The 27,151-nt window shown below is 41.4% G+C and overlaps 1 protein-coding gene across 2 annotated transcripts; it reads left to right on the forward strand.

Annotated features, from left to right (window-relative positions):
- The first annotated feature begins 2,866 nt into the window (after positions 1 to 2,866).
- Positions 2,867 to 25,018, forward strand: ido1 (indoleamine 2,3-dioxygenase 1). 2 transcript variants are annotated; one of them, XM_079896220.1, is made up of 10 exons: positions 2,867 to 3,072; positions 3,894 to 3,989; positions 4,810 to 4,929; positions 5,026 to 5,144; positions 20,551 to 20,565; positions 20,840 to 20,939; positions 21,243 to 21,360; positions 21,437 to 21,488; positions 21,571 to 21,719; positions 22,199 to 25,018. In XM_079896220.1, the coding sequence occupies exons 1-10, from the start codon at positions 2,980 to 2,982 to the stop codon at positions 22,651 to 22,653; spliced, it is 1,317 nt and encodes a 438-aa protein (XP_079752346.1). In that variant the 5' UTR covers positions 2,867 to 2,979; the 3' UTR covers positions 22,654 to 25,018. The 2 variants fall into 2 exon arrangements, with proteins under 2 accessions (XP_079752346.1, XP_079752345.1); XM_079896219.1 differs by lacking the exon at positions 20,551 to 20,565 and having other exon boundaries at positions 20,819 to 20,939.
- The last annotated feature ends 2,133 nt before the right edge of the window (positions 25,019 to 27,151 follow it).

The following is a 27,151-nucleotide window of genomic DNA, read 5'->3' on the forward strand; positions in this document are numbered from 1 at the left end:
ATGAAAGCCCACCTCCCAGGGGATGGTCCTCGAGGGACCTTGTATGTGGAGTGGATGCTCCTATTATGTGGATCCCTCTTACAGTGAGTGAAGAGGAGGAGCCAGTGCCCAGGCAGACCCTCAGCCAGAGGTATGGTTCATCGTGTCTGAGTCCCAGTCCGTCCATGAGTATAGACTTTGGCTCTGTCTTGGCCTGGCTCCAGGCCTTTTGTTGCGCTTGGTCCCTCCACGCCTTTGGCTCTACCGAGGTCCTCCATCCCTCTGGCTCCACTGTTTTTCTCACTCCCACAGGTTTCCCCTCAGCCTTGCAAAGACCACCTCAGCTCCACCTCAGCTCTGCCTTGGTCTTCTGTGCCTACAACATCGCCTTTGACTCCCCTTGGTCTCCACCTCCTTTGGCTCCACCTCAGTGTCCCAATCCATCAGCTCTGCCATGGTCAGCGGTCCAGTGAACCACACCATGGATCTCCATATCACAGTGGGCTCTTCCTCTGCCGACATAATCAAAAGTATAAGTTGGGGGGGCTTTAAACAAGTAGCAGACCACAGAGGATTGTGGATCCATGTGGATTTCCAGTTCCGCCATGGTCCCTCCTCTGCTGGTCTGGCCAGGGTCTTCTCCTCCTCCAGGTCCTCCGTGGCAAGCCGTTGTATATGTTTTTTTTTCTCTAAACCAAGATAGCCGACGGATAGTCAGAAATGCCAAGTTGCTCTAAATATCATATTTACCTGTGCCCTTACTGTCTAACAGGCCTAGGCCATAAAGTTATGAATAAAGTTATCAAACAGTCTGCACTGCATAAATTATAAATTAAATATAGACTAATCCTTATTAAAGCTACAAAAGTTCTTTAGTCAAGAGCAGTGAGAAATTTTCTCTGTTCCTTTTGTTCTTTGATTAACTTTACTGACAGAAAGCTTTATTGGCTGCTGTCTCTTTAAGACCAACCGTTGCTGACAGACGCTGATCTCACACGTGACTCATTCTCTCACAACTCTTCACGTTCATCATAAGACTGCTCATTATGTTATGAAGATACTCGACAAAACGGACATTTTGGCATAATTGTGTGTGTTATTGTAAGTCCAAGCACAAAAGAGAACTGTATTCTGGCGTGCTGTCTGTGCGCACGATACTGGCGCGTGTCTTTCTGTGTGTGTGAGTGTGTCACAGTCAGGACATTCACAGGCAGCGCGATCTTTTGTCTTGTCGCACATAAGGGTTTAAAAGCATTTGCATGAATAAGAGCGGGATCATATAATGTAACACTAGCCAAAGGATGACAAAAATAAACGGATGCTGCGTTAATTGCGTTAAATATTTTAACACGTTAAACTGTTAAAAAATTAATTGCATGTGTTAACGTTGACAGCCCAAATTTATTTATTTAATAAAATCGCAACATTTTGCGTCATCTAATCGCATAGGCTTGACATCGCAATTGCGATTGCGATATTATTAATCGTGCAGCACTACTTGTAATCTATTACTTGTTACATCAGTAAAGTAATCTGATTACATAATGCATGTTACTTGTAATGCTTTACTCGATACATCAAAAAAGTAATCTGATTATGTAACGCACGTTACCTTTAATGCGTTACTTCACTCACTACATCAAAAAGTAATTGTGGCGAGGGGGGCGTTGTTCAGCGAGGTCTGCAGTGGGAGAAAGAGTTGGGAGAGGAGAGGTGAGTAAGTAGGTCAAGTGCAAAATCACAAACACAGGTGTCTTGTTACAGTAATTGGCCTGGAGGGACTGATAAAAGCCACCGGGAAACGGGAAGTTGCAGAGAGAGACTGGTTTGTGGACTCGTGTGTATTGAGACTGATTGCCCGCTGTGAACGGAGATACTGATTCACCAGGGTCCACCGTCACTCCATCACTACAATCCCAATCACCAGAAAACTAATCACCAGCACCTGCCACTCATCAGTATGCCAAGCACACACCTCAGTCACATTCATTGTCTGGTCTTGTGGACTACAGACTTTATCTCTATCACTCCTCGTGATCCTCTCCGCTGCTCCTCTGAAGAGCCCTTCCTAATCGTCCCCTGTCTTCATCATCCTTCACTCCCATACTCACCTGGAAACCCCTTACCGTCAGCAACTGAGGTGTGTGCACTCCATCATTAACAGACATTACAGTCACAACCTCCAATCACCACCTGCAAAAATAAAGAACATTGTTATTTCACTCAGTCAACCTACCAAACTTGCATTATCATCATTTCACAACACCTGTTGTGTCACTGCTGCAAATACAGCCAGTTAAACATTCTCTGTGCTTGTCTTCCTTAAAGGGATAGTTCACCCAAAAATTAAGATTAGCCCATGATTTTTTCCACCCATGATTTACTCACCCTGAAGACATCCTATATATGACATTCTTCTTTCAGACGAATATAATCAGAGTTATATAAAAAAAATGCCGTCTCCTCCAATCTTTATAATGAGAGTGAATGGCTTTCACTCTCAAAATTTTCTCCATCCATTCACTCGCATTATAAAGCTTGGAAGAGCCAGGACATTTTTTAATATAACTCCAATTATATTCGTCTGAAGGAAGAATGTCATGTACACCTAGGATGGCTTCAGGATGAGTAAATCATGGGCTAATTTTCATTTTTGGGTGAACTATCCCTTTAAGTGTACCTACTCATAACACTCAATAACTCATACTCTCAACCTATAACTTTCTGAATTTGAATTATTATTATTTTTTTGCTTGAAATGACACAATGCAATTACAGAATTACCCTTGTATTACAGGTTATGATGACGTTATGGCTTACTTTATGATGCATTATCATTTGATTTCTGAAAAGGGAAGTGGGGAAAGTTCATTGTTAACGGTAGAACAGAGAAGAGAGAGAGAGAGAGAGAGAGAGAGAGAGAGCTATAGAGCACAGTAAGTGGCATTTGCCTGACACTTGCTAAACAGAGAGTCAATCACTAGTATTGTAATAAACATTATGGGCACTGAAGTGAAAAACACAGAGACACTACTGTCTTTGCGAAAGTTTCACATCTCTGAGGATTGTGGGTTTATTCTTCCTGAGCCTCTGGTAGGTCATTACACTTTTTATTAGCTGTAACTAATCCTTTTTTTTCTTCTTCTATTTGGGATATTGAAACATTGTAGTAAGAATGTACTATATTGTTGTGTTTTATGCTGTGTGCTATTTAGGGAAATGAAATGGCTAAAAATATGTATATTTATGACAAGGAAACAATTGATTGTTCTCAGGTACAAAGTCACAGTTTGTTTCATTACTTGATATAGTCCAAGTATTGGGAATGTTTTTAACAAACTATTAATTTGCATTCATATTAAGATACAGTGATTACTTGCATATAAAAGCATCAGACTTTGACACACTGTTTGCCTTCAGAATGACCTTTATCTATTTGCTTTAATGGTAAATAGGTTAATACAAAACTTTGCACATTTCAAAGACAGTGCTCTTACAGAAGTAGATCAAATTAGTAAGCTGACTTCAATAATTTATTTCAAGTGCAGATCATTTTTTAGCTGTATCTTTGAATCGTTTACTTTGACATGTTTAGAATCTGGGATTATGTATCTCTTTCAATGATTGGTGTAAAACATAAAATTCACCTCAAGGTACACCTTTGGACTGTGCAATCAGCCATATTTAACTCTTTTTGGCTGAGAAAAAGCATAAATGTATGGTATATTTTATGGATATATGTCATAATAAGTCATAATAACATGATTTGAAGTATACTCGAAATATAAGTAGGATTTCTATATATCGAAACACATTTGCATTGCAGTAAATTTAATGAAAATGAATCATGAACATATATTATGTTACATGCTGTGTTATGGACATAACCTATACACATCTACACTGTGTTTCAGACAGACCTGCCAGTGTACTACAAGCCCTGGATGGACATTGCCAGAAATGTGACAGAACTAATCTCTTCTCATTCTTTGCGCCTCAGAATTCATGATGTATGATCTTTCATATAAGTACACAATAGTGAAAGTGTCTTAACTACAAAAATGAAAAAAATTCATTAATTTAACATTTTGCTTTTCAATTCACTATTTTGTGCTTCAGGGACCATATATTAAGTATATAATCGACTTCCATTTTCCTTTCTGCCTGTCTTTCATTTTCTTTTCTTTAGAGGAACTTCCTTGGCTTTATGGGGATTTCAGTGTTTATCCCTTTCAGGCCCAAATTGTTTCAGATACATAAAAATAACCCTCTATATGATATCCTTTTTTTTATTATAAATGATAGGCCTAATTGTTCACAATTAAAATTTAGGCTAATTTATTATATTTACAATCATTTATTTGTTATTTTAACTAAAAATATTTCTAATTGTTTCTGAACTGCTGCACCATCCAGATAAGTAATTATAGTAATTTTTCAAGAAATTAGATTTTCATTAATGAAGCAGGTAAGGCTCTGTGGTTATAACTGTAACAAGTTAAACTGTGTAAGACTAATGTGTACTTACTAATGCCACCTTTCAGCTTCCGTTTAAAACAAACTATTATTTTTTAAACATAAATCACTCTAATAGCAAGAATTCTGCCATATTTTTCTGCCGTGTGTCACTGACAGTGACAGTCACTTGTCACCATGCTTCATTTAAACAACAACAGTGTGGTATTTTGCAACCAATCTTATAAACTTTTGTAATTTAGGTATCAAGTTAGGGGAAAAAAAAACGAATGGTGATGTTGAGAATAGATGCAGGGTCTAATAATCCAATAATGATTGTTCTGTGATTGTTTTTTATGCGTTATCCTATCTCAGATGCCTCTTTTGGAGACTCATTTGTTGCAGAGCTATCGTGAGCTGCGTTTGGCCCATCTGGCTTTGAGCACGATGACTATGGGTTACGTATGGCAGGAGGGAGAGAGAGAAACAGTAAAAGTACAACAATGATTTTATATGCAGTTCAGACCACTAATAGGACTGAACCACAGTCTGACTGTCTGACTATTGACTATTTATGTCATGAACTTCCAGGTGCTTCCGAAGAATCTGTCGGTGCCGTTCTGTGAGGTGTCTCGGAGACTGGGTCTGCCCCCAGTTCTCATCCACGCGGACACAGTCCTTGCCAACTGGAAGAAAACAGACCCAGATGGGTAAACTCACTGATCCATATGTAAAAATACTGTTACCCTGCACTGTTTTAACAAATATTTTGATTGCAGTGTATGTGTGTGTTCACTACTGTTTCTAAAATGTATGTGCACTAACTTGGATGGGTTAAATGCAGAGGACAAATTCCGAGTATGGGTTGCCATACTTGGCCTTCACATCACGCTACTTTTCGCTTTCATTTTATTTAAGTTTAGGTGGAAATAATTATCATTTAATTAGGGTTTTCAGTATAGTTAGAATTCCTATTCATCTCAATTTAAGATGTTTGTAAGTTGCCATTTAAGAGCTGCCATTGAGGGCTCTCAGTTCTTGACACAATTGTTTTGACCTTATCTCGAGTGATGCAGCTGAAACTGCAGTTAAAACATCTACCAGCAGGGGCTAACCCTCATTGGGGGTTTTAATAGAATTTACTTAAAAGGATAGTTCACCAAAAAATTTAAATTCTGTCAATAGTTTCTCACCCTCATGTATTTACAAACCCGTAAGACTTTCGTTCATCTTCAGAACACAAATGAAGATCTTTTTGATGAAATCTGAGATATTTCTGTCTCTCAATTGACAGTCCACTCAACTACCACTTTGACGCTTCAGAAAGTTCATAAAGAGATCGTAAATCGAATCCATAGGAACAGCATTGGTATTGCAGAAGCTCAAACGTGCTGCGTAAGAGACTCGCTTTAAGTTCAAGTTCAAGTTTGTTTATTTCTAGAGCACATTTACTACCGGCTTTTGGCTGACCAAAGTGCTGTACAATAATCACAACACAATACACATTGAACCAACAACATCACTATCGTCAATCAAAATATGGTGCATTAAAAGATAAGTTCAGGTAGATTACACATTAAAAGCTAATCCAAACAAATGAGTTTTTAGCGCTGTTTTAAACTCAGATAGAGTGGAAGCCATTTTAAGTAGGATAGGAAGATTGTTCCATAGAGTGGGGCCCACCACTTCAAAAGCTCTATTTCCCCTCTTTTTCAAGCGGGTTCTAGGAATACGAAGGAGGGATTTGTTTCCTGATCTCAGTTCTCAATTTGAAGTGTACTGTATGGGTGAAGTAAATCCGATAAATAAGCTGGTGCAAGATTATTTAAGGATTTGTAGACTAGTAATACAATTTTATAGTCGATTCTATATTGAACGGGTAACCAGTGAAGGGATCTCAGAAGCGGTGTCACATGATCAAATTTTTTACCTCCCTTCAGAAAACGTGCTGCTGCATTCTGAACAACTTGTAATCTCGAGATTTGACTCTTAGAAACCCCATAATACAGAGAGTTGCAGTAATCTAGCCTGGATGTTATAAAGGCGTGAATAGCAACTTCTAGAGAAGCATTAGATAGGAAAGATTTAATTTTGGAAAAAGAGCGAAGATGAAAGAAACTAGAGCCCACTACCGAGGCAATTTGCCTATCAAATTGTAAGTTGTTATCAATTACCACACCTAAATTACGAACTTTTGCTGAAATAGTGAGATTTAAAAGATAGGTAAATATTGTCTTCTATGTTCGGAGAGGCCAAAAACAATAGCTTCCGATTTATCTGAGTTTAAAAAAAGAAAGTTTTTTGAGAGCCATGCCTTTACATCATTCAAACATGCTGATAAATTACTAACAGCATTCTCATTACCGCTGGTCAAAGGCAGATACATTTGTATGTCATCAGCGTAACAATGGAAGGCTACATTATGTTTCCTGAAAATGGATCCCAAGGGAAGTAAGTAAAGAAAAAAGAGTAGGTGCAAGAACAGATCCCTGTGGTACGCCACAGGATAGCTTGCGTAATGATGAAGTAAAATTTCCAATTTTAACAGAAAAAGTTCTGTTTGTTAGGAAAGATTTAAACCAGTTTAACACTACCCCGCCTAGACCCACATAAGGCTCCAGTCGGGAGATGAGAATTCCGTGATCGACAGTATCAAAAGCTGAAGACAAGTCCAGCATGATTAAAATGACAGAAACTCCCGAATCAGTAATCATTAAGATGTCATTTAAGACTCTTACAAGGGCCGTTTCAGTACTATGTAATGATTTGAAACCTGATTGGAAGATCTCATAAATGCGATTAGTGGATAAGGAAGACTGAAGTTGCAGAGAGACAATTTTTCCATCACCTTAGAAATAAAAGGAAGGACAGACACGGGGCGAAAATTCGCTAATATAGATGTATCAAGTGTGGGTTTCTTTAGCACTGGAGTCACTGTGGCCCTTTTTAAGCTATCAGGGATAAGCCCTGACTGCAAGCATTTATTAAGTAAAGTTACAAGGCCAGGTCCTACAATATCAATTAATAACTTCAGATAGCGGGGGTGCATAATGTCAAGGGGACTTGAAGAGGTTTTTAGTTTTAAAACTATTTCTTTTAATGATTCTAGGGAAATAGAATTAAAAGTAGTCCAAGAAGCCAATGGACTCACTGAGATCAAATTATCATCGCTGGTATCTTGTATTTGAACTCTTAGATTTATCATTTTAGTCTCGAAATAATTTAGAAAATTTTCACATAATGCTTTAGTAGGATTACGGAAAGTCTGTACAGAGGGATGTAATACTGAATTAATAATCGAAAATAGAACTCTAGGAATTTGATGATGCTCCTCGATCAAATTAGAAAAATAAAGAGACTTGGCTTTCTTAACTGCACTCTGATATGTCCATAGACATTCTTTAAGTATGGTAAAGGATATTTGAAGTTTGTCTTTCTTCCATTTTCTTTCTGCTTTCCTACATGATTGTCTCAGGGAGCGAATATCTTGATCCATCCAAGGCTCAGCTTTACGTTTCGGCTTTTGCAACCTATAGGGTGCAACAGCATTTAAAGGAGAACTCGGCAACTCTAGCGAACTCTAGTCACTTCTTCGCTGATTTTCCCTTTTGTTGTCGCATGTTTTCCCCTACGAGCTCCCCCTACAGCTGTGGGGGGGGCGTATATTTCACAACACGGTCGTAAAAAACTCACTTGCGGCGGCCTCCTCCCCCTCTCTACCGCTGCTCGTGTGCGTTTGTTTTGATCGGAGCAAGCCAACTGTATCGTGTGGAGCTATGTCTACCGAGGTGGGTAATCTGGTAATGCATCATACATGCGTGTGTGTGTTTATGTCGAATTGCCGTAAAGCAATTCGTGTTCTCGTTCTCGCTTCTCACGAGACTTCCAATTTCTATCTTTCCGGGACGGTAGTCCCCAAGTTGCAAGGTTGGTTTTCCGCCTGGGAACGCTGGGGGGAGCGGGGAAAGTCACCAATATCACCAGAACAGGTTGTTTAACCATCCAAATGATTTCTAGACAGTTTTATTAAGTTAAAAAAGTTACCAAGTTCTCCTTTAATATCTCCAACCATACAGTGTTTAAGGATTCAAGATGTTGCTCAACATCTAGATCTGATATTAAAAATTCATAGGACACTGAGGAAGTGATTTCATTATAACGTTCAGTGAAAACCTCGCAAAATTGCAGTGAATACGCTCGAACCTGTTTTAAGTCAGAGACAATTTTGTAAGGAATAGCTGGAAGAGACATTTTAAACATGATAGGAAAATGATCAGAGATGGGTAATTCAATCACTTCAGTATCAATTATTGAGAGTCCAAAAGACAGTATTAAGTCCAACATGTGACCACGGTTGTGTGTGGGTTCTTTAACCCACTGCACCAGATTAAAAGAATCAATGATATTCAAGAACTCCGATGCTAAGTGATCCGAAGCACAGCATACATGTACATTAAAATCACCTAACAATAAAATCCCATCGTATGTAGTAATTAAATCCCCAACAAGCTCAGTGAATTCTTCCATAAAATCCTTCGTCAGATGCGGAGGTCGATATATTAAGGCTAAGACAATAGGTTGAGTCCAGGCAAGTATTAATAGTTGAACTTCAAAGCTTGTAGGGTTAATGGAGGGTAGCATTTGGCAGCATGCTCCAAAACTTTCTTTAGCAATGACAGCTAACCCTCCACCCCTACCAACAGGACGGGGAGAGTTATAAAAACAATAGTCATTTGGAACAAGTTCAGAGTACGGGCTCAAATCTCCTACCTTCATCCAGGTTTCGGTGATAAACATAAAATCAAGGTTATTAGATATAATAAAATCATGTAAGGTAAATGTCTTATTGACCAAGGAGTGAGCATTGATCAGCGCCATTTTAGGAGAGTGCAAAATGCTGTAAGGAGCTGAAGCTTTCCTCAGAGGGCAAAGATTTGAAGAATTTACTCCCATCGGATGAGGTCGAATAATAATCCGAGTGTCAGAATCCTGTAGTAGTCGAACCGGGAAGTTGGGAGAAGCAGGGGAATTAGTCTGAATATATGTGAGCCAACGAGATGTCGGGACCGGCGTATATTGAACCGCGAAGCGGATCAGATCCTCGGTCCATGGCCGAGATGTAGAGATCTTTCGGAGACCAGCTCGCAGATGGATCTTTAGACTGACCAGTTTCCCGCTGCGTTTCCCATGTCTTCTCCGACGTTTCCTCGGGTTAACATCCAATGGCCAACGGCGAAGAAAATCTGGAATGTCCCCGAGAGTGCTCCTGTAGGTATTATCTGCGAAATTCCCCAGTTCCGCATCAAAAGCATCCATGCAGCAACTGCGAATAACCAGGAGTGTCTGACGATCGTAAACGACAGGCTCCATGTGATAAAAGGGTATAAGAGCACATAAAAACAGCCAAATATAAAAGAAAGTAGGAAATGTGATTGACGAAATGCCACTCGCACAGGCGCCATCTTGACACTATCAAGCTTAATATGATGAACAGATTCAATTTACACTTTTATTCACATACTGTAAACATTGATCAGCGAACATAAACGTAAGCTCAATTGTACTTGACGCTCATAAACAAACCCCATTGGTTCTTGCAGAATCTCAAACGTGCGTCATAACACGAGAATGAACCTGATTGGTTATCGCACGTCAAGCGAACATGCTTGAGCTTCCATTTACCGCAACTGATGTGTGAGCTGATGAATGTTTATATGTGTCACAAACTGATGTGGTAGTTCACGGAAGGAAGACGACTAAGATCAAATATAAACTTGTTTAATGAACACGAAGAGAATACATAGATGAAGGCATATAGCCCGTAACAAACTACTCACACACAGACGAGAACCGAAAATGACCTGAATGAGACATGGAGTATAAAATCACAGGGAATTTAAAGACAGACAGCTGAACATAATCAGTAACCAATGAGACTAACTAGAAGGTAATTAAGACTAAACTGAAGCACACGAAACAAACACACAGGAATGAAATGAACACCAAACACAGCATAACCCTGACAAAAGCTTAAATTAAATCTGTTCATCGAAGCGATCATGTCTCATTCATATTCTTACAGATTAGTTTTACGATCTCTGTCTGAACTTTTTGAAGCATCTAAGTGGTAGTTGTGTAGACTGTCAATGGAGGGACAGAAATCAGTCAGATTTTATTGAAATGTTTTTTGTGTTTTAAACGACATGAGGGTGAGTAAATGATGACAGAATTTTCCTTTTTGGGTGAAGTAGTCCTTTAAGTGTGAACTAAATGCAGTGTTTTTTGGAATTAATTGCATGTTATTTACAATTAAATGAAAATACATCATAGTTTTAATTTATATTACATGCAATTAGCGGAACTTGAGTGCTTTTTTGATCCACTTTAGTAGAACGTAATTACATTCAATATGATTTCACAATTACTTCTATTGTCTTCAAATACAAAGTATCCTACATTGACAAGCATTTAGTAGAAAATATGCTTTAAAATAAAATATACTAATTTCTATTGAAACTTGAAAGTCATGTATTTAAAGTAATTACACATTTATAATGATGAAGTTGCACTTTTGTTTGATTAAAATATGAACTTCATACGTATCAAATAATAAACTATTTAAAAAATGTATTAAAATAAGTTTACTTCTTTGAAGCATGACAAAAGATTATTAAACATAATGATTTAAAAGTCATAAATACATAATAATCAGCTAAAATGCACGCGCAGGTCACTTTACTTCCTGAACAAGTGCGCACCCGAGTCCGTGTTGCTTTCCCATTCAGCACGGTTCAGGAGCAGCCGAACTCAGATCACCTCCTCCAGGTAGTCTCAGGTCCGGTACCCCAGTGCGCACCCGGGTCCGCATGACAGTGTTCACATTAGCGATTAGCGGTTTCATGCGAACCGTGCCCCGTTCCGAACTAAACTGCCAGTGTGAAAGCACCCTCAACAAACCCCTAGCCAGTTCAGATATTTCATGTGTTCTTGCTCAAGCACACCTGGTGAAACTAATGAAGCCCTTTATTAGTTGCATCAGGTGTGCTTGAGACAACACCTGTTTTGCAGATTTGTGCTGTTGTGAGGGGTTCTATTCAGGGGGGTTAATAATTTTGAGACTGCAGAAGACATCAAAAGTTGCATTTTCAGTTGAATTTGGGGAAACCACTTGAAACATTTGTTTTGTTGATCTATTTAAAAAAGAAAATTGTTTGATTTGTTCATTGCAAACAGCTGAAAGTCTGTAAATTTTGCCAATATGTGTAACTACACTTTTAGGCAAATTTATACTTTTACTTTTTCTGCAGTATGTGTATGCACAGTGTGGACATTTTCAGTATACATTGAATGACCAAGTGTACTACCAAGGGGTCAGTGTTTGGTTGTTAGCATGAATGATAGATGTCATAACTAGTCAAGTCAAGTCAAGTCATCTTCATTTATATAGCGCTTTTAACAATGTAGATTGTTTCAAAGCAGCTTTACAGAGATAAACGTATAATTTAAGGTAACAGAGAATTTTTGGGCTTTATAGCGGTTCTTTAATAAAGTTATTTTACAGCTAAAGTTAGTTTTGATTTATTCACTTCCGTCGCAACGATCATTTGTTATTAAATTAGGGGCCACCAAGAAGACACCATTCTCTCTACACAAACTTTAAACGCGATCCTGTGAGAAACGCTGATGGCGTTCACATGCGCATTAAGAATTGGTTCTATAGTTATGTGCGTTTGAATATATGTGTGCAGGTTTGTTATTCCCTACAAACCAAGCCTAAACAAATTACGTCTCGGTTACGTATGTAACCCTCGTTCCCTGAGTAGGGAACGGAGACGTTATGTCGGATGACGACGAATGGGGTTTCGCTTAGAAAGCCTATCATCTTCGAGTATATAAAATGAGCCAATGGCAATGAAATGCCATGGGTCTGCGGAATTTGCAGGGGGAACCATGCACATGGAGGCACCTAGCCAAGCGCGAAGCTTCCAGTGGCATAACTCTGGCGTTGACATCAACAGTGCTGGAGGAGACTCAGGGCTTATGAGGCTCACCTGAGGAATATATCGCACGTATCCCGTCCGTGGAGAGGAATGGCGAGCAAGCGAAGACACCTGAGCAGAATCTAGCACCGGCTAGTTGAAGCGAGTACATGAGAAGAAACTGGCTCTACTCGGAGATTGTAGAATCTCGCGAATGTGTTAGGTGTCGCCCAGCCTGCAGCTCTGCAGATGTCTGTTAGCGAGGCACCATGCGCTAGAGCCCAAGAGGATGCCACACTCCGAGTGGAGTGGGCCGTCACACCAAGGGGGCATGGTCGACCTTGCTGCTGGTAAGCCAAAGCAATGGCATCCACTATCCAGTGAGACAACCTTTGCTTGGAGAGAGCCTTTCCCTTCAGCTTCCCACCATGACAGACAAAGAGCTGGTCTGAGGTCCTGAAACACTGCGTTCTGTCAACGTAAGCATGGAGGGCGCGTACTGGACAGAGCAGTGCCAAGGCTGGGTCTGCCTCCTCCAAGGGCAGCGCTTGCAGGTTCACCACCTGGTCTCGAAAGGGTGTGGTGGGAACCTTGGGCACATATCCAGGCCGGGGTCTCAGGATCACGTGAGAGTTAGCCGGTCCGAATTCCAGGCACGCTTCGTCAACCGAAAATGCCTGCAGGTCCCCTACCCTCTTGATGGAGGCCAATGCAACCAGGAGCGCTGTCTTCATTGACAGGAACTTAAGCTCCACTGATTGCAGAGGCTCAAAGGGAGCACTCTGCAGGGCAGTTAAAACCACTGAGAGGTCCCAAGAGGGTACGAGGGGAGGACGAGGAGGATTCAGTCTCCTCGCTCCCCTCAGGAACCTGACGATCAGGTCGTGCTTTCCCAAGGACTTACCATCAACTGCGTCGTGATGTGCGGCAATGGCGGCAACATACACTTTCAGGGTGGAGGGAGACAGCCTTCGGTCCAACCCTTCTTGCAGGAAGGAAAGCACAACACTGATGGGGCATTTCGTGGGTTCTAGATGTTTAGAAGAACACCAGTTGACGAAGAGGTTCCACTTCAACGCATAGGCATGTCTCGTGGACGATGCTCTAGCGGAAGTGATGTCCCGTCCAGGAGCCACACGTGGAGGTTCCAAAGATCGGGACGAGGGTCCCATAAGGTGCCCCGTCCCTGAGAAAGCAGGTCCCTCCTCAGAGGAATTGGCCAGGGAGGTGCTGTCGCGAGGAGTACTAGTTCTGGAACCAAGTGCGGTTGTGCCAATACGGGGCAACCAATATTACCTGCTCCTCGTCCTCCCTGATCTTGCGCAAAGTCTGCGCAAGAAGGCTCACTGGGGGAAACGCATACTTGCGGAGGCCCCGCGGCCAGCTGTGCGCCAGTGCATCCGTGCCGAGCGTGCCCTCGGTCAGGGAATAAAACAGGTCGCAATGGGACGAGTCGTGGGAGGCAAACAGATCTACCTGTGCGTCCCCGAACTGATCCCAAATCAGCTGAACCGACTGGGGATGGAGTCTCCATTCTCCAGCGAGAGGCCGAAACCGAGACAGCTCGTTGGCGTCTCCCGGGATATAAATGGCTCAAAGCGACCTCAGATGCTTCTGACTCCATATAAGGAGGTGGCGGGCGAGTTGCGACATACGGCGGGAGCGTAGACCACCTTGACGGTTGATGTACGCTACTGTGGCCATTGCACATGGCGCCCCAACCCGTGGCGAAGGCATCTGTCGATACAACAACATGCCTGGAAGCTCGTTCTAAGGGAACTCCGGCCCGTAGAAAATTGAGGTTCGACCACGGGGAGAAGGTCTGACGGCAGGTCGGAGTCACTGGGATTCGGAGCGTGCCGTGTTGCCATGTAGCGGTCTCATATGAAGCAATCCGAGCGGCGTTACTGCGGCTGCGGATGCCATATGCCCCAGGAGCCTCTGAAAAAGTTTCGGTGGAACCGCACTCCTGCCCTCGAACTGACGAAGGCAAGTCAGCAGTGACTGCGCGCGCTCGCTCGTAAGCTGCGCGCACATGGTGACCGAGTCAATCTCCATACCGAGAAAAGAGATCCTCTGCACGGGGCAGAGTTTGCTCTTCTCCCAGTTGACCCGAAGGCCCAGACGAGCTAGGTGCCGGAGCACAAGGTCCCTGTGTTCGCAAACCTGGTCTCGAGAGTGAGCTAGGATCAGCCAGTCGTCGAGATAGTTCAGGATGCGAACCCCGTGTTCTCGTAGGGGAACAAGGGCTGCCTCGACGACCTTCGTGAAGACGCAAGGAGACAGGGCTAGCCCGAAAGGGAGAACCGCGTACTGGTATGCCTGCCCCTCGAAAGCAAACCGAAGAAACGGTCTGTGTCGAGGAAGAATGGAGACATGGAAGTAGGCGTCCTTCAGGTCGATCGCTGCAAACCAATCCTGTGGCCGTACGCATTCGAAAAGGCGTTTGGCCGTGAGCATCTTGAACGGCAGCCTGTGAAGGGAGCGGTTCAGGACGCGCAGGTCCAGGATAGGTCGTAATCCACCGGATTTCTTCGGTACAATGAAGTAGGGGCTGTAGAAGCCGGACTTCATCTCGGCTGGAGGGACAGTCTCGATCGCACCCTTCGCCAGTAGGGTAGCGACCTCCGCTCTCATGACAGGGGCATTACCACCGACCATAGTGAAGCGGACTCCCTTGAAGTGGGGAGGAGACCGCGCGAACTGAATCGCGTAGCCGAGCCTGATGGTCCTCGCGACCCAGCGGGACAGACCGGGAAGCTCTAACCAGGCTCCCAGGAACTGAACCAGCGGGGTCATGCGGACCACAGACGTACCCTCGGTGGTGCAGCGAGGCGGAATGACCGGCCCAGGCATGGGTGGCATAGCGGCCCGGTGCGGGGGCACGGTCATTAGCCGCGTCCTGCCAGAGGAGGCCAGGGGAGGACCAGCGTCCCACGGGGGCGTGCTCTGGCAGGGGACTGGCGACAGAGGGGGACGAGAGTGGCGAGGCTCGAGAGTGGCGAGGCTCGAGAGTGGCGAGGCTCGTGAGCGGCGCGCACTGTCATCCGAGAACTCTGTGTGCTCAGAGATGGGAGAGTGAGTTCTTTCTTTAACCACATTAGGGTGCTGCCCGCCGTGGGACGAGCAGCGGGAGTGAGACAACCAAGGATTCTCCCCCGGCCCTCCACCGGGGGAAGGAGCGGCCCTGCTACCGTCTCCTGAAAAGAACTCAGTGCCATCTCTGAGCAGCCTGTCTCAGGAGCGTCGTTTTGCCTGGCGTTTAGCGGGGCGCGGGGCGGGAGAGGGCTGTGGCGCCTTCTGCGGCTTCCTCCTTGGGGGTGTCGAGGAACCGGGTCCGCTCGGCCTCCCGCATATCGGCCAGGTTGAGCCACAGGTGTCGTTCCTGGACCACACAAGTGGACATCACCTGACCCACCGAGCGTGCGGTCACCTTCGTCGCCCGGAGAGCGAGGTCGGTGGCGGCACGCAACTCATCAAAAGTGCTGGGTCAGTCCTCCCCTCGTGCATGTCACGTAACAACTGGGCCTGGTAGACCTGCAGTTTCGCCATGGCATGCAGTGAGGAGTCTGCCAGCCCCGCAGCTCTATAGGTCTTTGCCACGAGAGTGGAAGAGAACCTACAGGCCTTGGAGGGGGTGCTTTGGGTCGCCACGGGAAGAAGCACTCTGAGGACACAGTTGCATCGCAACAGAGCGTTCAACCTGGGGAACCCCAGTGTACCCTTTGGCAGCCGCCTGATCGAGAGGAGGCAAGGCGGAGGAGGTCGCCGAGCGATCACGGGAAGACAATGGTGCCTTCCAGGACCTCGTGACCTCCTCATGCACGTCCGGGAAGAAAGGCATTGGGGTTGGGCGGCGTCGAGGGTCAGCGGCCGCTCCCAAAAACCAATCGTCCAGCCGCGAGCGCACTGGACCTGGTGGCGGGGACCACTCAAGACCAATGGCCGCGGCTGCCCGGGAAAGCATGGCCGTCAGCTCGGGATCAGACTCGGGCAATGCTGGGACACCCGAGGGTGGCAGCACAGCCGAATCGTCACTTCCCAAGGACTCCTGCCCACCTTGTGATGCAGCGATCGACATACAATCTTCCTCTGGAGCGCCGAATGAGACCCGCGGCAAGTCAGTGGACTGTACTGCAGGCTCATTCGGAACACTCGCGGGTTGCACAGTGCTAGAGGGGGGTGCGGAGCGTGGAATAGTCGGCGCTTGGTTCCACACCGTAACCCTCAGGTCACCCTGGCCGCCAGCCGAAGTACCAGCTCTCGTGGAGCTCGTAGATCGGGGTGCGGGTGAGGGGACTCTACCACGAAGGTCACTGAGTCTCGACCGCAACCGTGCGATGGGCATGTTCCCGCAATGGGAACATGACTCATCCACAAACGCTGCCTTTGCGTGCTCAACACCCAGACACACAAGACAGCGATTGTGCCCATCAGAGTCAGAGATGTACAGACCGCAACCAAAAATGCACGGGCGAGGCATCTTTAAAAAGATGAATTTTAAAATATTTTAAAATTGATGCGATGTTTAATAGGGAGCCAGTGCAGTTTTGACAGAACCGGGCTAATATGGTCATACTTCCTGGTTCTGGTAAGAACTCGAGCTGCTGCGTTTTGAACTAGCTGTAGTTTGTTTATTAAGCGTGCAGGGCAACCACCCAGTAGAGCATTACAATAATCTAGCCTTGATGTCATGAAAGCATGAACTAATTGTTCCGCATTTGTCAATGAGAGCATATGACGTAATTTAGATATATTTTTAAGATGGAAAAATGCGGTTTTACAGATACTAGACACGTGACTTTCAAATGAAAGATTGGTATCAAAGAGCACACCCAGGTTCCTAACCGACGATGAAGACTTAACAGAGCAGCCATCAAGTGTTAGACAGTATTCTAGGTTATTACGTGAGGAAGTTTTTTGTCCAATAATTAGAATCTCTGTTTTTTCAGAATTTAGAAGTAGGAAATTACGAGTCATCCAATTTTTTATATCAGCTATGCATTCTGTTAATTTAGTGAATTGGTAAGTTTCGTTAGGTTTTGAAGAAATATAGAGCTGAGTATCGTCAGCATAACAGTGAAAGCTAATGCCATGTTTCCTAATGATATCTCCTAATGGTAGCATGTACAGAGTGAACAGCAGCGGTCCTAGTACTGAGCCTTGTGGTACATACTGAACTTGTGATCGATGAGACATCTCTTCATTTACTGCTACAAATTGATAACGGTCAGATAAGTATGATTTAAACCATGCTAGTGCAATTCCACTAATGCCAACATAGTTTTCTAGTCTATTTAAAAGAATGTTGTGGTCAATGGTGTCAAACGCAGCACTAAGATCGAGTAACATTAATAGAGAGATACAACCACGATCGGATGATAAGAGCAAATCATTTGTGACTCTAACGAGAGCAGTCTCAGTACTATGGTACGGTCTAAATCCTGACTGAAAATCCTCGCAGATATCATTTCTTTCTAAAAAGGAACACAGTTGTGAAGATACTGCCTTGTCTAGTATCTTTGACAGAAAAGGTAGATTCGAGATCGGCCTGTAATTGACTAATTCTGTAGGATCAAGTTGCGTTTTTTTAACAAGCGGTTTAATCATAGCCAGCTTAAAGTTTTTTGGTACGTATCCTAGAGACAAAGACGAATTAATGATATTAAGAAGAGGATCTATGACCTCTGGAAGCATCTCTTTCAGTAGCTTAGTCGGTATAGGGTCTAACATACATGTTGTCGATTTAGATGATTTAACGAGTTTAGTAAATTCTTCCTCTCCTATAGCAATGAATGAATCAAATTTTTCCTCAGGGAGACTACAATGCACTGCCTGATGCGATACTGTAGTAGACGGTTGCATAGTTATAATTTTGTCCCTGATATTATCAATCTTATAAGTGAAGAAGTTCATAAAATCATTACTGCTGTGCTGCTTGGAAACTTCTGTGTTTGAAGCTTTCTTTTTCGTTAGTTTAGCCACTGTTTCAAATAAAAACCTAGGATTATGTTTATTTTCTTCTAAAAGGGTTAAAAAATAAGCAGATCTAGCAGCTTTTAAAGCCTCTCTGTATGCAATTGAGCTCTCTTTCCATGAAATGCGAAATACCTCTAGTTTTGTTTTCTTCCAGTTGCGCTCCATTTTTCTGGCTGCTCTCTTAAGGGCCTGAGTGTGCTCGTTGTACCACGGCGTTGGATTATTTTCTTTAATCTTCTTTAAGCGCAAAGGAGCAACTGTGTCTAAAGTGCTGGAAAAGAGAAAGTTAAAAGTTTAATTGCTATTGATTGCAATATCAAGTTCTTCTAAGCTATCCGGGATGCTAAGATGATGAAACTGATTAGGAAGATTATTGATAAAGCAATCTTTAGTGGCAGAAGTGATAGGTCTAGCATTTTTGAAACACGGAGTCGGCTTTGCAGCCTTGGCTAAATGTAATTTACACGAGACTAGATAATGATCTGAGATGTCATCGCTCTGCTGCAGAATTTCAACGGCATCAACATCTATTACATGTGATAATATTAGATCTAGAGTATGATTACGACGATGAGTAGGTCCTGACACGTGTTGTCTAACTCCAATTGAGTTTACAATGTCTTTAAATGCCAAACCCAATGCATCTTTTTCATTATCGATGTGTATATTAAAATCACCAACAATTAGTACTTTATCTGCAGCCAATACTAACTCTGATAGAAAGTCCGCAAATTCTTTGATAAAGTCTGTATGGTGCCCTGGTGGCCTGTATACAGTAGCCAGCACAAATCTCAAACGTGATTTATCATTTATACTATATATTTTTACATTAAGCACTAACACTTCAAAAGAATTATATTTAAAACTTGATTTCTTAGTGGTTTTGAAAATATTACTATAAATTACAGCAACACCACCCCCTTTGCGTTTCAGACGAGGCTCATGTTTATAAGAGTAATCTTGCGGGGTGGACTCATTTAAAGTAATGTAATCGTTTGGTTTTAGCCAGGTTTCTGTCAAACACAGCACATCTAGGTTATTATCTGAAATCATATCATTAACAATGAGTGCTTTTGAAGTAAGGGATCGAATATTCAGCAACCCAAGCTTTAGCATTTTCTCATCTGTATTATAGCTGTTTTTTATTTGTTGAACATCAATTAAATTTTTAACCTTAGATGGGTTTAAACGTTTTTTTGGATTTCCAAATTCGGGGAACAGACACAGTCTCTATATGATGATAGCTAGGTGAAAGAGGCTCTATGTGATGGGATTTATCTGACCTGGGTGACGCGAGGCCGCTAGCAGACGGTCGGTTTAGCCAGTCTGTCTGCTTCCTGACCTGGTGCCCAATTTGTCATGTTTGAGCTCTAAGACTATGAGCCATATTACTAGAGAGAAGAGCAGCACCATCCCAGGAGGGATGAATACCATCTCTTTTCAACAGGTCAGGTTTGCCCCAAAAACTTTTCCAATTGTCTATGAATTCTATATTATTAAGCGGACACCACTTAGACAGCCAGCGATTCAGTGAACACAATCTACTAACTATCTCATCACTCCTGCGAACAGGAAGGGGGCCAGAGCAAATTACAGTGCTTGACATCGTACTTGCGAGTTCACACACCTCTTTAATATTAATTTTGGTGATCTCCGACTGGCGGAGTCGAACATCATTAGTGCCGACATGAATAATGATCTTAGAGAATTTACGATTAGCATTAGCCAGCACTTTTTAGCCACACAGAACTACTACAATTGGGCTAAAATAGTCTTTATTTTTGCCACACTTTTCCACTGACAAAAGTAGCATTGTTTTCTGACAGAATAAAATAAAGTTGTAATCAATTTCATTATAATAGATATTATGTTAATGTTTCACCAATTGTAGTTAAAAACTTTAATTCATGAATCTAATATTGTTATTAATGTGATGTGATTCAGGTTCACTTCTGAGTCAACTTGAAATTAAATTGCAATATCTGAGTCAATGTAAGAAACCTGTTAAATGCTCTTTTTGTAGTAAAAGCAAAAGAAAAGAAAAAAGATTTACATACAGCGTATATTTAGACAAATCAGCTATGTTTCAGATGTGACATATGCATTATAATATATAATATTTCTTTTTCATGCACAACTGGACACTGATTGTTCCCAGACCTTTTTCCATGGAGTAAGTATTTTGTTGAATTAACAGAAATGTGTGTTAAGTGTTATTGATGTTTAGAACCAGCAGAGGGAGCCATCTTATTAGGTACAGTGTGGAATATGTAAATGTGCTCTATGTGTATTCAGATCCTCTTTGTAGCATTTCCCTTACAATACATTTACGTTGAGAATTAGACAGCACCATGATAACATGTAAAAAATAAAATCTTTGCAATACTTTGATGTTGATGTAGTTTATGGCTAGTGCTGTTCTGAAGTGACTGTTCTTGTGTCCTAAGGAACCTGGAGTTGTTGTTGACTTTGCCTGGAGGGGAAAGTGTAAGAGGGTTTTTTCTGGTCACACTTCTGGTGGAGCTGGCAGCTGTTCCTGGCCTGAAGGTCTGACACTCTTACAAATGCCACAGAGCACTGAGATACAGAAGCCATGATAGTAAATCATTCATATTGATACACAATGGTAGTATTTGTTGAATAACCTTGGAGTGCAAATACCATGGTATTGTGATTATGATACGGAAACTATTCTCACTCAGAAATTGCTATTGCTAGAAAAGTATTCTCTTGTAAAACTTACTCCAATCATCCTTGTTTTATTTACAAATTTGAAAAATCAAGACACTCATTCTGTATTACCATCTGATAACATTACTGTACCATGGTAATGCTGCTTTTTTTTTACAGTCTATCCTTGATGTCATCAATGGTGTCCATTATAATGATGTTGCTATGGTCACCAAAGCTCTGGATGTTGTCAGTCAGGCCATAGACAGCATGAAACATGCTCTTAAACTAATGCATGGTAATACTTTTTAAGGTGATAAATGACCTCTATACATTCATTCAAGTGGTTGTAATACTAATTGTGACCGTTTCAGAATATGTAGATCCCACCATATTCTACGGAATTATGAGGATCTTTTTGTCTGGGTAAGTCACACTGTTGGTTTCACAGCTTTTTTTGAGTTTTTCTGAATCTATGAAACTTTACTCTCCTTAATGTGGGTTTTAGATGGAAAGATAACCCATTAATGTCAGAAGGTCTCGTTTACGAGGGAGTTCATGAGAAGCCAATGGAGTTTTCGGGAGGCAGTGCAGCACAAAGTACTATCTTACACTGCTTTGATGAGCTGCTGGGAGTCCAACATGAAGGCAACAGTGGTAAGAGAATCATCAATTATTCTGCTCACGGTTAATAATAATAATAATATTAATATTGTATTAAATTATTCAAAGGTTACCGTAAAGACGATTTTTTTTTTAGCATGGTTTCCACAAAAATCTTAAGCAACACAGCTGTTTTCATCATTGATAATAAATGGTTCTTGAGCAGCAAATCAGCATATTACAATGATTTCTGACACTGAAGACTGGAGTAATGATGCTGAACATTTAAAGTATATTAAAATGTTATTTTAATTATAAATATTTTTGGTCAGTTAAACACAGCCTAATGTCAAAAAACATTAGACAATCTTACGACCCAAATATTTTTTAACGCTTATATAAATAGGCCTATATAAAATGCAAAGATAATTTATTAAATGTCAGATGAAAATAAAAGACAAATTCAATTTATAGAACACTTTTTGCATTTGTATTGAAAATTTAGTTTCGCTCTGTCAATACTGTTCAAACAGGGGACTTCCTGAAAAGAATGAGGGACTACATGCCGCCCTCCCATAAGCGTTTCATTGAAGACATCTCTAGTCGCCCGTCCCTGCGCGACTTTGTGCTCAAGCAAGCGGATGAGCGCCTAACCCACACATTTGAACAATGTGTGGCCCGGTTGGTGGACTTTCGGAATTGCCACATCAACATTGTCACCCGTTACATCACTATACCGGCGTCCCGTGCCAAACAGCTCCGTGAAAACAAGCAGGGTTTGGTCAAAGAGCTCAACGCAATCAGGAAAGCGCCAACAGCGCTGGAGGAAAGAGGTACTGGAGGTTCAGGGATTATGGTCTTTCTGAAGACTGTGCGTGATGAAACTAAAGACAGCTACATCTCACAGTCTACTAATGGGAACCAAGTCTTGCCAGATGCACCGATGACAGCGATACTGAATGCTGCATCTGAGCTCAAAATAGAATGAAAATAGCAACAAAGTATCTTTGAATGGTGCACTTTTAAATTAAATGTTGTACATATGGCTGCAGTTCAGAAATTAATGTATGGAGAGTGGTGCTAAAAGGTTGACGCTTTGCCGCGTTAGAAAACAACGTACAGTGCCACTTACACTAAACCCTACTCTAACCTAACCGATAGTGTTAGAAAAGCTAACATTACATAAAAACATCAGCTGTGTCCGAAATTGCCCCCTATACCCTTAAATAGGGTACTATTTGAGATGACATTCATTTGTAGTGGTGTTCAAAACCATCGTGGATGTTATCGAGTACACTCATTCAATCCCACAATGCACTGCAATATCGAGTGTACAACCGCTGTATGCTCAACGGCTGGAGAATATCCATAATCTACTCTGAAGGTCGTGCCCAATGAATTCCCACGTCTGACCAGAAAATGGTGCCGCAGCTAAATCATCCATCCATCTTTTTTCCAAACTTCTGGTCCAATGTGGCTAAAGTGTAATATCATACAGGTTGATTATTAAAGGGGTCCTACTATTATAAAGCTTGGAAGAGCCCGGACATTTTTTTAAAGGGGTCCTATTATGCCCTTTGACGAAGTCTTAATTTTGGGGTGTACTAGAATATGTTTTCATGCTTGATTGTTTAAAAAACACATTTTTCACATTTTACATTATTACAGCTTCTCTCTCCCCAGTCTGGTTGAATGCGGCGTTTCGAAAATACGATATGTATTGTGATTGGTTAGCTGGCCCAAGTGTGTTGTGATTGGCAGCGCTTAGCGCGTGTTTGGGAGATGTCACGGACCTTCAAATGCTCTACTCAGATGTATATATTTACTATGTCGTCAATTTCAAACCATTTCGAGCCCGATTCAGACCCTGACAATGTTGACAAACAAGAGGATCATGCAGAACGGATTTCAAGCAGGGACTTTGCAAGCACGGATTTCACAGGACGTTTCAGAGTGATATGTTTTTGGTACTGCTGTCACATATAATAAAACACAACATAAGTCCAGGCCTGTTCCTCTCTCGATCTTCACTGTCGTCGCTCCTCTTTTATGCTTCCGCTCCTCCGTGAGAGATACGAGACCGGTGCGTTGCGCAGATAAGGTTCATACATGCTAGTTCTGTTCAAGATAAATCTTTTCATCTTAAAACTGGAGCTTCCCGTTTGCAAAGTTTCAAATGGTTTTTAAACAGCAAGCACAAACTATGCAAAAGCGGCAGCCCTTCTGGTAAACTCAGTGTCCGAATCCACTCACTCGTTTTCATTCACTCCTTGAACTATATTAGTGGACAAATGTAGGGAATAGTGAATGAGGGTATGGGGGGCAATTTCGAACACAGCCATCAACTTTTGCTGAAGCAATTATACCTTTTGCTGTTTCATGGTTTTATGGGACTAATAGTCTCTGAGGGCTCTCAGGGCTTGATGCTTAATTTTTCCCAAGGAGCACATGTGCTTAGGAGCACATTAAAAACTTTATGGCCTCAATGAAAATTTGTCAAATAATGTGTTTTTCCTTAATAAAGGCATGTAAGAAGACATTTATAAATAAATGACTTAATTTATTAGAAAACAAAATGTACTCTAGGTTTTAAAATATTTCTTCTTCAATAAAAACACTGTAATTTGAAGTTAAATGTTCTTTCCTTCCAGTGATACGGCAGCCCAGACAACATCTACAAGAGTTCACATCACTTTAAATGCCAGACACTAATTATTAAGCAACCAAAATACTAGAAATCGACCGATATTGTTTTTGTTTTTTGTAACCGATACCAATTATTTGCATGTTTATGTGCCCGATAATTGATATATAGAACCGATAATTTTTTATTGTTTTATTTCTGTTTTTGACAATTATAATAACAGCACTGAACTGAACAATTTAAATTCAGCGGTTTTATTTCCAACATGCACTCATTCATGGCAGTTTTATTTAACTATAAAACTGTTTTAAAGTACATATGAAACATATCTCATTTGTGCATTAAGGGCTGTGTTGTTAAATAAAGTTGATTATTTCACCTTATTTCACCTTTGAACACCGTTGTTGACTCATCTTACCTCAGACACAATGCTTTATTAATGGCGGTCTTATGCGCAATTCTGAAATCCCCACAACATGGCGCCATTTATTGGTCAATCCGATATTACAAAAACAATACCCGATTATGGGAATTATAAAAAATTATAAACAAGCCCGAAATGCATGATTTCCCCCCCTGAATCAGTAGAGTAGTTTTAGGGTTTAGTATTTGTTGTAGCAATCAGCACTGTGATTGACTTGACCAATGAAACCTTAAGAATCGTTTGCAGGGTGAAGTTTGCACTGAACAGGTTTGGAAAAAAATCATCCCTGGTGAAAAAAAAAAAAGCTAAGTATACTTGCAGCCAGACTAATTATCAGCATACTTCAAGTGTGTTAATGATTAGTTAACTTGATGTGTGATATTTTGAAACAACTAATTTGTACTAAGTATATTTTAGTTGTAATTAAATTGTAGTAAAGCATAACTTTAAGTGTATTTAGTGTACTTTTGTGTACTAAATTGGACCAACTTCAAGTATACTTAGTAAGTATATGCCTGTTTAGGGACTGATTACATGCTTGATTAGTGATATTAAAGTGTACGTTATTTGTGTTACAAGTACATTACAAATTTATTACGACTGTCTTTGAAACATACAAGCAATACCATAAGTGTATTTATATATATTTTTATAAAAAAATATTTTTGCCGTTTTCGCTTTTTATTAGGATAGGACAGTAGCTAGACAGGGAGTGAGGTGAGAGAGAGAGAAGGGACGGGATCAGGAAAGGTCCACGACGAGCCGGGACTCGAACTTCGGTCTCCCGAAGCACACGTCAGCGCACTTGCCCAAGAGGTGCACTTGCCCACGAGGCTGTCATGGTGTGATACATGTGAGTAAATGCTTGCACTGCCGAGCCCTGGCTCCGGATCGCAAGCACACCGCTGTACCAGCTGAGCTACTCAGCAAGTTTACTGTCAGAAAAGCAATACATATGAAGCTAGTTATATGATGCCGAAGTCAAAATGTATTAATTAGCAAATCAGGCACTATTGTAAAAGTGTTTTGAGGTCATAACATAACATAGTTAACATAGCTAATTATAGTTTGTTCGAAAACTTTGTCATTTCAGCTTGAAACTGCAGTGGATTGTATGTATAAGTTTTGCAAGAATGTCTCAAAAGTGGCTCATTCTTCCAATGAGCCTATGTTGCAACTTGACCTGCTACTTAGACATAATACTCTCAAACATTACAGTCTAAGAGGAAAAACTACAATTAATTAGTCTCAAAAAAGAGCTAAAGGCAACATTCCATTAAATACAGTCGGGTTCAAAGGTCTGAGACTTGGACCTCACTGTATGTCTTTGAAGATGTTCAATTTTCCATAATTGTAGAACAATATATAGATTCCCATTAGAAATGTTGTAATTGCGGCCTTATTAACTCCTTATTTCTCTTTAATTACCTTATTAACTCATCAGTGGTTTCTTACAGTGACTATAAATGTATTGGAGACTTTTCTGTTCCTGACTCACTAACTTTTGTCTAGGAAAACTGGAAAATGGACATTCCTTTGTCATTTACTTTGACTTGAATCTATAATCCAATCAAAGAAAAATCTATAATCTATATTAAAGCCTTTTGCTTTAGCCACGCACATTCTGCAGCCTCCCTTCAATGAAAATTAGTGTTATGGACATTTTGTGACCAAGAATGCCACGATGTCAAGCCAAACCATAATTTGAACCATCAACTTTAGTTTCCATTATGTGCAACCACTAATCAGAATGCAAAATATGTCCCCTGTCTCACTCTGGGTAGTTTGATTCAAACCATGAGCCTCGATTCCTAAATGACAATTGACTGCAATGAGACTGCTCTCATGCTAGAAAGCTTTCTATAACGCATGGTTATTTTTAGTAAATAACGAGGAGAATTTCAATAGGCAGCTGTTGCCTTTGCATTTTTGGATGAATAAAGATCCTTCTGTAATTATTTCAAATTATTTCATCACCATGGAAATAATCGGTTTGGTCAGACAGTTCATATTATTTTATTTTTTTTTTATTAAATATAATCATATTATGTCCAAGTATATAATTATATTAAATATACCGTCCCTTTAAATGGATAGTTCCATCCAAAAATGTTATTCTGTCATTCTGGCCCCATTGACTTCCATAGTATTGTGTGCCCCCATACAATGGAAGTCAATGGGGCCCATCAACTGTTTGGTTACCCATATTCTTCAAAATATCATATTTTGTGTTCAACAGAAGAAAGAAATGTATATAGGTTTGGAACAACTTGAGGGTGAGTAAATGATGACGGAATTCAATTTTGGGGTGAACTATCCCTTTAAATACCATCAATGCGGCTTTTATCTACCCTGACTGTGGTGCATGTGGTGCATTGGCATCTTGGCCAGTTTCAGTTCAAGTTTTTTTTTTTTTTT

The sequence above is a fragment of the Squalius cephalus genome (assembly GCF_949319135.1).
Source record: "Squalius cephalus genome assembly, chromosome: 16".
NCBI classification, from domain to species: Eukaryota; Metazoa; Chordata; class Actinopteri; order Cypriniformes; family Leuciscidae; genus Squalius; species Squalius cephalus.

Coding starts and splice junctions, on each gene's coding strand:
- ido1 (XM_079896219.1), top strand. CDS start 2,980: ATGGGCACTGAAGTGAAAAACACAGAGACACTACTGTCTTTGCGAAAG. Junction 3,990..4,809: donor TGCGCCTCAGAATTCATGAT/GTATGATCTTTC, acceptor ATCCTATCTCAG/ATGCCTCTTTTGGAGACTCA. Junction 21,361..21,436: donor TGCTCTTAAACTAATGCATG/GTAATACTTTTT, acceptor TGACCGTTTCAG/AATATGTAGATCCCACCATA.